Source organism: Microtus pennsylvanicus, chromosome 11 (assembly GCF_037038515.1).
Source record: "Microtus pennsylvanicus isolate mMicPen1 chromosome 11, mMicPen1.hap1, whole genome shotgun sequence".
Classification (NCBI taxonomy): domain Eukaryota; kingdom Metazoa; phylum Chordata; class Mammalia; order Rodentia; family Cricetidae; genus Microtus; species Microtus pennsylvanicus.
The window spans coordinates 66,169,874-66,183,044 of record NC_134589.1 but is presented as its reverse complement, the minus strand read 5'-3'; the positions used below and the strand labels follow the sequence as shown (position 1 = coordinate 66,183,044).

The 13,171-nt window shown below is 51.0% G+C and overlaps 1 protein-coding gene across 1 annotated transcript in view; it reads right to left on the bottom strand.

The window, feature by feature from the left end:
* Positions 1-478: 478 nt before the first annotated feature.
* Fat2 (FAT atypical cadherin 2) overlaps positions 479-13,171 on the bottom strand; it is a 58,580-nt gene continuing 45,887 nt past the window's right edge. The window contains exons 19-23 of the mRNA XM_075992556.1: positions 10,937-11,082; positions 6,807-7,248; positions 6,418-6,568; positions 3,402-3,859; positions 479-2,384 (exon numbers count right to left, since the gene is read on the bottom strand). Coding sequence (XP_075848671.1) covers positions 1,852-2,384; positions 3,402-3,859; positions 6,418-6,568; positions 6,807-7,248; positions 10,937-11,082 — 1,730 coding nt within the window. The 3' untranslated portion in view covers positions 479-1,851. The remainder of the gene's footprint in view (positions 2,385-3,401; positions 3,860-6,417; positions 6,569-6,806; positions 7,249-10,936; positions 11,083-13,171) is intronic.

Genomic DNA, 13,171 nt, shown 5'->3' with positions numbered 1-13,171 from the left:
CATGGCGGTGCTGGGAACCGAACTTGAGCCTTGGGCTTTTGGCATGCCTACTGCTTACAGCCTATGCCCCAGAACCTTAGTTTCCTCATCTTTAAATGTGCTTGGAGCTGGTAAAATAGCTCAGCTGGTCGGGGCGCTCGCCACCAAGCCTGACAACCTGAGTTCAATTCCTGGGAGCTGCAAGATGGAAGGAGAGAACTAACTCCCATGAGTTGCCCTCTGACCTCCAAACACACGTGCAAATAGATTATAAATAATAATAGTGGGGATCTTTTTAAATTGAAGAACTTGAGAAGGCACTTCTCCAAAATAGTGTCCTGGGCCCTATTCAGACCTCTGACTGCATGTCTGGTTAAGCTCAAGAGTCTGGCTTAGCAGGTCTCAGGTAAAGAGCCCTTCTAGCTCCTAAATTCTTTATGAACCTGGACTTGGACCTGACCCTGACCCAGCCTGAAGCAATTCTAAGTGACACAGAAAATAACAGTAAAAAAGATATTTATTGTTAAAAAAAAAATCAAATGACCAACAAAGCCACTCGTGCAATCAATCACTCACACCCACAGTCACACAGGGCACACTAGTGCTTCCTCCCCACACAGCTGTCTTCGTGGACAGCCCCGTGGGCAAGAGTCTCTGCGACTCTTCCTTTTGACTTCTGACTTGAAAACCACACACGTGAAAAGGCAGTGGACCAGAGAGGGACTGGCAGAGGACGGAGTTGCTCAGGCCACCACAGGTCTCCCTGGCTTCCGGTCTCTGCTACTCCGAGCTACATAACTTTCTACACCTGTGCACATACACTGTCCATGGGCACGCACATGTGTAGACATGTGCCCACCCTGACCCTCCATGCGTAGGCTTGAGTCAGTGTGGGTAACACTTGATTGGCAGACATCTGTGAGGAAGAAGAGGGAGGGGGCAGGGTGTCTGGCCTGGATCTGCTGGCTGGCTCTCCACCTTCACCTGGCCCTGAATAAGTTGAGTTCCTTGTGTCCAGACAAGAAGAACCCCTTTGGGAAAAACACATCCAGACAGCAAGGTTGAAAAGTGCCTAAGAGTTTTTCAAATGAACTTCTTCCTTCTTGCTTTTGGCCAAAAGTGCCTGGGAAACTTGGGACAATTAACTCTGCATTACACAAGATCTGAATTCTTCAACGCAGAAGGTTCTGGGCAAGATCCCACTAGCAGAGGTGGGACAAGTCCTTCTGAAGCTTCAGCAACAAGACTTCCAGGAGTTGGAGGTCTAAGCGACTCATCTCCCAAGGACGCTATTGCTCCCAGTGCCCAGGATGGCGCTGACTTGAGACACTTGGCATAGACGGCCCAAACGTACACACCAAGCTGATAGTCAGGTGCTGGAAGGCTGATCACCCTTCAGCTCCTTCAGAGGTCACCGCATGGATCTCAGAAGACCCTGGGTCTTCCCTCCACAGCAGATGCATGCATGGTTGCCTTTTGGGCACAAACCTGGCTCCTGCACTATGGGCCTGAGAGCAGCTCCGAGGATGTGGCCCAAATATGCTGAGCCAGTAGTTGGCGCTCTTTCTTGTTGGGGCTGGGAGACCATCCACCTGAGGGATTGCCCTCCTAGGTCTCACCCCAGCGTGCACCTGTCTGGGCATCCCCTTTTCCCTGGGGCCCCACCGCTCTTTTTACAGCTCTATCCTCAGCTTCCTTCCACCCTCCAGGATAAGCTGTGGATCCAAAGAGCACATTTGAAGAGATGACCTTCTGGACTGGGGATGTAGTGGCTTCCTTCTCTCTCCCAGTCATACCCAACTTACTCCCCCATGAGACTAGAAGACAGTGCAGGGCCTGGGACTCCCCGTGCCTTCCTCTGAGAGCCGGAAGCTAGAACATGACTTCCTCACAGCTCCCATAGTCACTCTCTACCATGTCCGAGCCCTCATAATTGGGGGGTGCACGAGGTTGGCTCCGACCTGTCGCGGGTCCACCATTCACTTCACAGTCAGCATAGGAGGGCCCGGCTCTGCTGAGGCGCATGCTCACTCCCTTATAGCCCCCCTCGGCCAGGCAGGGCCCACCCCCTCCTTGGCGGAACTGGGAGTGGTAGTAGCTGATGGCTGTGTACTCGTTGAGACAGGGGGCAAGCAGGTGTTCACGGGGACTTGGGGGTCGTGGAGGCATCAGGTCCTCCAGGTTCTGGTTGCTGTATCGGGGTGGGAGAGGTGCCCGCTTGTTTTCCAGTTCCAGTGGGAAAGGGAAGCCACCATAGAGACCCGTGGGATCTGGCATCACTGCAGGGCTGACATGGTGGTGAGGAGAGGGTGGCAGAGGACCCTGCATTGCTTCGGGGTGTGGGTATTCCCAATGCTCCTTCCGGGAGTAAGTTGGGGGCCAGACCGCAGCTCCGCTTGGGTATACTGAAAGAGAACGGTAAGACTTGGTGAGTCTGTGTCTCCATGGTAGTCATTCCAGCAAGCTGGACAGAGGCTATCAATGACTTGACATTTGGTGGGGATTGCCCAGCGAGCTATTGGACTCGTGACCGATCTGTGCATATTGTCTGTGGAAGCTTGGATGAATCTACAATGCAGTGAGGACAAGTGGAAACCCCGAGGTTAGACTCAAAGCCAGCCCACCTTGCAGATAGATCTCTACTGTCAACCTGTGCCAGGGAGAAGGGAGGATTAGAGAGAACCGCGGACAATTCTAAGCCATTCACACTGCTACCAGACAGCTGTAACTCTTCCCAAGACTGACTGGGGAGTTTCATTTCTGAACTGAAGGAAAAAGATGCACAGTGTGGACTTGGTGACGGCACCGTGTCTGTCCCAGGGGGTGGTGGAATGAGGGGAGGCTTGGAAGGAGTCCCCATCTCTGCCACTAAGAGCAACTCATTTCATTTATGACCTCAGTGACATATACCATGACCAGACCTGTTGTAACTGCTGGGGAGCACAGCAGATAAACAGAAAGCGCTTCACAAATCTACCTCTTTCTCAGCCAAAGACGAGAGCGGCTTTGGTTCCCTACTCTTGGTCAGCCAAATCTCACTTCCAGATTGGATGGCTGGAACCTTTTCCATTTCCAGAACAGCACAAAGGAGCAGGCGTCCCCCCTTCATCCCGAAGTCTCCCCAAGACCATTCAAGTCTATGTTTCTTGACATGAACACCAGTCCCATGGTATGCTTGGAAATTAAGAGAAGTTGGTCATGGAACAGGCATGATGAGCCACAAACTCTGGGTCAAGAGATTTGGCATCTTCTCCAGTCAGCTGTGCACGGTCACCTGGCATGCATCCCTTCATATCCCATACCCAGGGATTGGTTTGATCAGTGGCTGTTCCATTGTATGCCAATGTGTATACCAACAGAATGTTTTGGGGCTCCCACCTTTCCATCCATCCCTGAGCAACAGGGCTTCTGGTTATACTGACCCAGTTCCTCGCGTGACCAGGTTCTCTTGATGATGGGTTCATGGCCAGGGTGTGAGGAGACAGCGGCTGGTGGGAGCCTGGGAGGCACGCTGCACACCATCGGCCGCTGTTTAGAGCTGGTTCCAAAGGTGACAAGTTCACTTGGAACTGAGGTCTTGCTGGGCTCTTGTTGGTTCAAGTTGTTGCAGGAGCTGGTGCTCAGGGGGTCGAGCTCAATGGCAGGTGAAGCTTGGGTGTCTACGCCAATGCTCCTGGCTAGGAGGTCTGGGTCCTCCATGGCCACCGGCTTGTGAGACTTGCAGCGACGGCAGTAGAGGAGGAGCCCCACCGTGGCAATGATGATGAGAGGTAAGGCTACTATGATGATCAGAAACTCCTGCTGTCCCCAGTCCCCTCTCTTAATCTCAGGAGTAATAAGGCAGTGTCCTCCGGAGCAACCCCGCGCTTCCATCTCGCACCTGCAGAGACAGAAAAGTACTTAGCAGACATTTGAAGGTCCCCCTTTAGAGAGCTATTTGTTGAATGTAGGAATATTTTGTCTGCATGTATGTTTGTGTACCACGTGAGTGCCTGATGCTTTCTGGGGCCTGAAGAGGGAAGAAGATCCTGCAGATTGCTTATGAGCCACCATGTGGGTGCTAGGAATCAAACCCAGGTCTTCTAGAAGACCAATAAATGCTCTTAACCACTGAGCTATTTTTCCAGCCCCCTAATAGTCCTATGGGATAGGGTCCTCACCCCCAGTTTACGTGACTTCCTACCAAAAGTCAAAGGGAATTGTCGAACACACCAACACATTGTTATCAGAACCAGCCCCACTAGTGAGTCTGTGTGTGCAGCCTGGGGCTGAGTACATAGCTCAGTGAGCAAGGGCACTTATTGTTCAAGTATGAGGAACTGGGTTTGAATCTTACATCCAAAGCTGTGTTGGCCCCAAACTGTGAGGGGCCGAGATAGGCAGATTGCTGAGACTTATTGATGCCTCTCTGCCCCCAATCCAGTGGGACCGTCTCTTGAGAACAAGGTAGAGAGTGATGATAGAGTAGAACACTAGGCATCCTCCTCTGGGTGCATGTATCCCTAGATACACAAAACTGTGTGCAAGTGTGTGTGTGTGTATACATGTGCCAGCAAGGTCCTGTACTGCTTAGCTGTGTTACATGCTACATCTGCTTGGAGAAAGTATTAATTGTCAAACTGACAGAATCTTGATTCATCCCTGAATGATGGCTATGTGGGCATACCTGTGTGGAATTACTATGATTGCATTCACTGAGGTGGGAAGACATGCCCACTGTGGGTGGCACCATTCCCTGGCTAGGATGTTGGGCTGTACCAATGGAGAAAAGGAACTGAGCAGCAGCATGGATGCATCTCTCTCTGCTTCCTGACTCTGGAAGTCATGTGACCAGCTGCTTCAAGCTCCTGCCCCATTGGCTTCCTCACCATAACAGACCATACCTGTGAACTGTGGGCCCAAATAAGCCCTTTCTCCCTTAAGTTGCTTTAGTCAGAATATTTTATCAGCAACAGGAAAAGAAACCACGACACTGTGCGGCCTCCCAAGCTAGCTTCAGCTTGGCATTGCCTGGCATAAGGCCCTTAGAGAACATCTATTGCAAGGTTTCCACTTTGGAGGATCTGGGGGAAAAGTTCCCCCCGACCCCAGCTGAGTCCCAGATACATCTCAGTGCTAAGAATTTCACCACAAGCAGCTTGTTCTGAAGTGTGATGCTGCATTCCCTCCAAATTCCTCTCTTAAAACACAAATGCCACTTTCCTGGCTTGCTCCCACCCACCCTCCAATGACCCTGATGAGTGACATTCTTACATCCAAGCGGGCAGTGATCAGAGCAAGAACAATGGCTGCTGAGAAGGACTTGAGTCATTGGCACATCGGGTGATCTTGGGTAAGCCCTTTCCCTCTCTAGGTCTCAGTTTCCCCCATCTACAAAATGGTGGCAGGACTATGTTATTGAGGGGTTTTGTTTGTTTGTTTTTGTTTGTTTGTTTTTAAGACAGGGTATGTTGTAAGCCACATTCCTAAGCTGGGGTGTTCCAACACTAGATACTGTAATAGTTGTTCTATTTCTTTAAGAGAAAAGCCACACCCACTCCCTCCCCCATCCTCTGAGGCAGGCAGATCTTCCTTCCTGCTTGCAGCCTAAGTCTCTCTCTCTTTTCCATCCCTACTTCTCCCCTTCTCCCCTTCTGTCTCTCCCCTCTCTCTTTCTCTCTCTTTCTGCTCTTCTTCCCTTCTCCCTTCCCCCTCCATAACCCTCTGAATAAATATTCAACCTCACTCTGCATGGCATGCCTATACATGTCTCTTACTCTTGCCTGCCCGCCACGTGTCTCCCTGCTGGGGACCAGCCACCGCTCAGGGACCTGAAACCATCTCTGCCTGGGACTGGCTGCTCTCAGGGCCTGCTGCCTGCTGCCACATGGCTCGCTACTACCGCTTGAGAATCTACAGCATTTCTGCTGCCTGCTCCCACTGGGGATCCTGTAGAATCTTTAATTTTTTTTATTACAGATACTGCTTCAAATGCTTTGCTTCTAGGTTTCCAGAATGTGTCTCCTTTGCCAGCACCCTCAATGACCTAGCCTAGTCAGTGGCAGGGTGCAGAGATTTGCTGGGCGGGAGTCTGAGACATAGCTGTTCCTAGGCCCAGGAGAATCAGTTTCCCCAAGTGTGTCTGAGACACACAGAAGAAAGCAAATGCAGTCATTTCTCTGCAGATGTCATCCAGGGTTGATATGCCCTAAGAGCTGGTAAGATGTGTGGCTTCCAGGCCCCTTATTTGTGGGTCTGGTTCAGAAGGTTGGGGATTGGGTTTGGGAAATGACCCTTTCCATGAGCATTCCTTCCCGCAGTGTCCTGATGAAGTCAAGTCACTGGAGGAAAGGGCCAGAGGCCTGGCTTCTGGACTCAAGTTGACCTCTCTAGAGGTCAGAAAGCAAAGCTCACTCCCCCATGGTAAGGAGCCAGAGCACATGGCCTCTCTGGGCTTACCTGTCACCTGTGTAAGGGTGAGGACAGTTACAGGAGACTTCTGGGGAGGAGACACATGTGCCACCTTCCTGGCAGGGCATAGAAGTGCAGTTCTCCCTTCCATGTTCGCAGTTCCTGCCAGAGAACGGAGGGAGGCATCTGCACAGGTAGCCTGGGGGAAAGAGGAAGGTGAGTGAGTGACCAGCTACTGAGCGGGGACCCCAGGGACACCTGCGCCTCTGTGCTGCAGTTCAAGAATCGTTTGTCTGCTAGATACCTGTGGCTCACCCAAGATCACCCTGGGCTGTGGTGAGACACCCTACCCTGTCGACGCTACAGTGAGACACAAGGGCTACATCACAATCAGGGGTCTTTGGAATAAACCTTGGGGTCACCATCTCAGTCTTTACCTGATCCAAGGGCAGGGGAGCAGCTCCCGCCATTGAGGCATGGGTTCTGGCTGCAGGCAGTGCCAGGCCAGCAGCATTGGGTGAGGGCCTGTCTCTCCAGCCAGCCCACTGTCTTCTTTCCGTGGCCAAGTGGCTCTAACCTCTCACCATTGACCACAACAGCATCCAGGCAGCCTTCAAAGCCCAAGGAAACATTCAAGGAAGGATTTGAGGGGACAAGGCCACCCAGCAGTAGTTGTCTCTCTGTCCTCAGACTCTGACATTCCTCTGGGATGACAAGGGAGGAGTTGTCTGTGGTGTCGACCAATAGATGAACAGAAGCGTCCCTCTCCTCCAACAGCATGGAGTGCCACTGTCCATTATTCACAGGATGCTGGGAAGAAAGGTTTCCATAGAAACCGCCTGGACAGCCATATTCCAGCTGGAGGAAGCCATTGGCCAGCTGCAAAGAGAGCACAGACAGCTGTCAGCAAAACAAGAATTCTGTAATTCTGCTGATCAGTCTTCAGTTGCCAGAGTGCGACTGTTGTTTTCTCTCTCATCCCTTTTTGCTCTGTAGCCAAGGATGACCTTGAACTCCTGATCCTCACGCCTCTACTTCCTAATTTGCTGGCATTACAGTTGTTTACTTTGCTGGGGGTTGAATCTAAGTCTTCCTGCATGCCAGACACGTGGTCTACCAATTGAGAGCCACGTCCCCATTTACAAGCATTTCCAAATGCTTCTGGCATTGCCTCTGAAGAATCCAAACACCCTCAGAATCCCATCCCAGTCCTCACCATATTCTCTGGGTTGATCAAGATCCCATTTGATAGCTGAGAAACCTGAGGCCCAAAGAAACCTTACTGACAGGACCCTGTGGTTTTGATCATTCGAGAAACTGTGCACGGATCAGCTAGCCTAGCCTAGGGGTTGAGCTCCAGACTTGTGAGAAACTGAAATGACCAAGGTGGATGGTACCCAAGGAGCAACACCCAAGGTTGCCACGTGGCCTCTGAACATGTGCTTGCACACACATAAATCCTCAAAGTTAAAATGATGGAGGACCTCTAGTTAGCATTACTCTCAACAGGTAGACCTGCTTATAGAGCACTGGGTCAGCCTGGGGTACACAGAGAGACCCTGCTTCCAAACAGAGAAAGAACAGCTGGGCTATGTAGCTTAGTGAGGGTGTACTTGACTAGCAAGCCTCCGATTCAAAGTTCAATCCCCTGTGTTGATGTTGTACTAGAAAAAAAAATCTAGGTGTGTTTAGGATGAAATATTTTACTGTTTATTATGGGCAAGTCAGTTTCTTCAGTTCCTTTAGAAAAATTTGAACATAGTTGGAGAAAATGATGTCTTTCTATGTCCTCACCCACTGCCTAGGCTTTCATCCCATGACCTTTAGCACAGATGAGCCCCTGGCTGCCCAGCATCAGATCAACCCGCCGTGACTGAGCACTTCTCTCCTAAGACAGCACTCGCAGCTAATGGCCTCGTTTCCTGCTGAAGGCACCAGAGGTGCTCGCAGGCTCTCTGACATCACAACTGTCCTCCTCAGCTAAAGCCGGTCCCTCTAATGATCCATGTCCCCTTCACCTCCTCCAACAGTAGGTTCTCTGGCCTCCCTTCTCTCCTGCGTCTGCATCGTGTCCCTTCCCCCACTGGATCATCTCAGCTGGTGCACAAACACAGTCAGTCCTCACATCTTAAAAGAAGTAAGTTGTCTTGAGCTTGGAATAATTTTCTTCCTTGGCTCCCAAATGGACCCATGTCTCCTGTGCTGAAAACCACTGGTGTCGAGTGTTCTGGGTTGCTGAGTCAAATGACGGGCCTCCCCTTCTGCTCCGCTCAGCAGATAGACACTCAGCTAATCACCGCCTCTTCTGTCCGCTATTCCTCCTCCTCTTCCTCTTTCTGCTCTTTCTTCACCTCCTTTACTTCCTCCTCCTCTCCTCTTTCACCTTTTCCTTCACCCTTCCTTATCTTTTTCTTCTTCTTTTTCTTGCCTCCTCTTTACCTTCCTCCTCATCTTACTTCCCCTTCCGCTTCTCCCTCCTCTTCCTCTTCCCTATTCCTCTTAGAATAAATCCAGGGTCTTGCCCACACTAAGTAAGCTCTCCCCCTTTAAGCCACACTTCTAGCTTCTTTCTGATCCAAGTTCACTTGTCTTCCTGGATATACTATTCTGTTTTATTTGAAGGTTCATGTTTTGTGTCCTCTGTCGGCCCCCTGTCTTCTTTCTGCCCTCTTCATGGGCTGTGCCCTCAGGGTTCTCCTCAGCCTGTTTTCTGAGCTGCCCTCCCTAGTGCTCTCACGCAGCCTCCTGGTTTTCAGTAGCACGCATGTGCTTTGACCCCGTGTCTCCTCAGCCCAGACCAGCCCTCTCTCACAGCACTAAAGTGATTCTGCTAACTTCTGGAAGCCTCATGGGCATTTCAAGGCCGTATATCTAACCAGCTCCCGATATTCCCCAACCTCCTCCACCCACACCCTTCCCCAGGTCTGTTGGCAGCAACTCCACCCTTCCAGTGGCTTGGGCCAAACTTCACCCCCATGCTCTTTCTACTCCCTCTGTATTGGAAAAGGCTGTTGGCTTGAAATTCCTTCCTGAATCTGACACTTTCGTCACAGCCCACTGTCATCATCCTGGTCCTCACAGCCACCCTCACAACACCTGAGTTATTGCCTCAGCTTCCTGTCTGGGTCTCTCTGTTTCTGTTTCTCTTCCTATAAACTCTATTCTCAATGGAGGCGCCATGGTGACAATAAAGTCAGATTGCTGTGTTTGCTCGGATGAAAGCAAAGTCCTTCGAGGGGCTGCTGAGACCTTCAGTGATATGCCCCCACATTCCATTACACCTTAGACCCCAGCCATGAGGTCTGTCCACCTTGTTCATGTCACTGGAGCTGTGTGGGACTCTGGGCTGTTGTTTAAGAATGCAACAGCCTCTTGTTGTTCATCTAACTGGCCATGACTCCCGGCATGGCCATGAAGCTGCCTCCCTGTGATGTTTCCTCTCCATCTTCTCCACTTGATGGGACTGGGAATCACCATGGACACACGCATCTGGGTGTGTCTATGAAGGAGTTTCTAGAAAGACTTAACCGAGGTGCAAAGACCCTCTTTGAATGTGGGAATGGGGTCCTGGGCTGGGTCAAGGAGAAAGAGATCTGAGCACCAGCATCCGTCTCTCTGCTTCCTGACTATGGATGCCACGTGACCAGCCATCTCCCATTCCCACCACCATGCCTTTCCTGCCTTTTGAAAATACAAGGCAAAATAGACCCTTTATTCTTGAAGTGCTCGCGTGAGGAACTTTGTCACAGCAATAGGAAATATATCTCATGCATTTCTTCATCCTCCACGAATTACGCACATCACCACCTCCCTGACCACCTCTTTGCCCCACACCTCCCATTTCCTGTGCCCTCAGGATTTCCCACATTCAAACAAACTCTGAAATTTCTGTGTTTTATCACCAGTCTCCTTTGTGCTTAACAAAAACTCCAAGAGGGATTTCAGTCCCATACACCAATGAGATTCAAGTGCACAGAACAAAGTCTGTCACCCTGTCACCCAGTGCCCGTGCTTAGCAGATATGTGTTGAGCAAACTGAATTCACGGAAATAGTTGCCCAGTGGTTGTGATGGAATCGTTAATCCAGGCAGCGAGCAACGTCACTTTCATAGGAAGCACCAAGGGACTGAGCATAAATTAGTATGTTTTCCTTGTGATTCCATGAGGCTTTGCCTTGGGTTTGTCATCTGACTACTCCCAGTGGGAGCCATCCTCCACCCACCCCCCACCAACACACACACACTGTGAGACATACTGGCTTAAAAACATTCTCACAGGGCCAGAGTTGTGTGGGCTCTCATTTCTCTCACTATCTTCCAGGGATCTCTCATCCCACTGAGCAAGCAGCCCCATCCCCGGATGACCTGGGATGTGTATCTCCAGGTAGAAAGGCTGTGGCAGAGAGTCCCGTGTCCTGTGTGTTCTGGCTGATAGTCACACCCAACACCCTTGAAAGCCACAAGGGGATTCGTTGCCAGGAATTGGCTCAACAGACATCCTCAGAGCACCCCCCCCCCTTCCCAGTACAGAGTGCCCATGGCAGCCACTCTGGTGGGTATCGCCTTACCTTCAGAGAAAGGGAGATTGTTTCGTTGGTGAACATTAGAACGGCCCATGGCTGGAGTGTTTTCAGGTAGAAGTGGACCTGCCAGTTCTGAGCCTCTAGGGGCCTGTACCGCATGTAGCTTTGGCCACTGAACCTCAAGGTGGTACCTGCAAAGGAACCCGAGGTGTCACCATCCTTGAACTGTCCCGGATCCCTTAGATCAATTTCATTTCATTCGACCCTTGGGTGACAAACAGGCCACTTCTCACATCTGTTACATGAAGAGCCCAGGCTAGGTGGAGTGGATGACTTTTCCAGAGCCACGCATAATGAAAAGGGGCTAGCGATGGATAGAGGAATCCGGGCTTCTGTCAAGTCCAGCATCCCCCAGCCTGGTTACTGATTTCTAATGCCAAGTTCCTCAGACAAGTCTGAGAGTTTATCTGGGCAAGGGGGTGGGGTGAGGGACCCCAGCTTGGCTTGTTTGACCACAATGCATGCTTAGGTGGTGATCTTTGGAAATGTGTGCTTTGGGAAATGTGACATCATATAAATACCCCCTTCTCTAGTCCTGGACTCAACTATGATGCTCCCAGGCCCCCAGTGTGAAGAAACTGCCTGTTCATCCTCAGGACAAAGAATGAATGATGTAGGCTCCTGATATCCAGGGAAGAGAGACTGTCGGAGAGGGGAATAAAGGAAGGGATTGGGCTGCAGCTTGAGGTACAAGGAATCCCAGGGCACAAAGATTCTATCACACATAAAATTTAATCCCCCCCAACCTGGTCGTTCCATTGTAGTGGGTGCTAATGGACGGGAGACAGAAATTGATTCAGACCAAGAATTCGCAAATGTGGCCGGACTGGCTGGGGACTCACTTAAAACATAGCATCCCAGATGCCCTTTCGGTACAGTCTGCTTCAAATGCTCAAGGTGGGAGGGGGATGTGGCTCAGTTGGTAGAGTATCTGGAGGGCTCCATTCCCGGGACTACAAAACTGAGCACGGTGGCCCATATCGATAATCCCAGCACTTAGGAGGTGGGGGCAGGAGGATCAGGAGTTCACGGTCATGCTTGGCTACTCAGCCAGCTGAAGGCCAGCCAAAATTAAAAAATCTTCCCATGGTGGGTGTTGAGGAAGGGAGCCTCCTTTCAAGACTCTGGACACATTCTAAGCCTTGACTGAGGTTTGAGCTACGCTGATACATTAGATTTTGGAAAACACATGGAGGTGCTTGTATACAAAACATAAATTAATTTTGGGGGTGTCCTACTTTTCTAAAACGTTAACAAAACAACCCTCTCCCAAGTGATTCTGGCAGTCAGCAAGCCCAGCTAGGGTTTCTCAAAGTGCAGCCCTGGGACCACGTGTTTCCAGTTGAATGCCCAAGGAAGGGCTCCCTGGAGGCTTTACAATGAAAACATCTAGCAGCAAGCGCAGAGCAGTCTCTGAGCATCGCCCCCCCACCCCGTGCTGTGCACAGTAGGACTACCTTTTACAACTTTTGCTGTCTGCTGCCAGATGGCCCAGAGGGAGCCTTCAGCTGGCCTTGGGGCAGAAGGCAGAGAGGGGACTCGCTTACCCTCTAGCCTAGGCCCACTATTCCCTGGCAGTCTCTAAATCTGAATCACAGTCTCCCTAAAGCAAGGTGGATGGGTCCCTCACAGGAAGGTCAGGCCATGTCACTTTCGTGAGAGAGAGAGTGTGTGTGTGTATGTGTGTGCTCACGTGTGTGTGCTCACGTGTGTGTGCTCACGTGTGTGTGTGCGTGTGTGTGTGTGCGTGCATGTGAGGGCCAGAGGTTGACATTCGCTCTCTTCCTCAATTGCTCTCCCCTTTATTTTTTAAGCCAGTGTCCCTGACTGAACTAGAGCTGGTTGATCTGGCTGGGCTGTCTGGCCAGTGAGTCCTGGAGATCCTCCTGTCTCCACCCCCACAGCAGGGCGTTACAGGTACATGCTTCTGTATCTGAAGCTAGGCTTCCGAACTCACATCCCCATACTGGAATGTGAGCAATTTACCAACTGAACCATTTCCCAGCTTCCGTCAGTTTCCTTTTGACAATGCCGAGCTGACCCAGGGTGTGGGTCTTCATGCCGGGGGTACTGGGTGAGTCTTTTCAGAAAGCTGAATTCCTGGGTTCGCTTAGTGCAGAGTTTAGGCTCTGAATAGGACACACTGAGGCTTGAATAACCTGGCCTCTGTTGGAGGCTGGAGAGTGTCAGGCAAAACAGCACCCACCTTTCACACAGAAG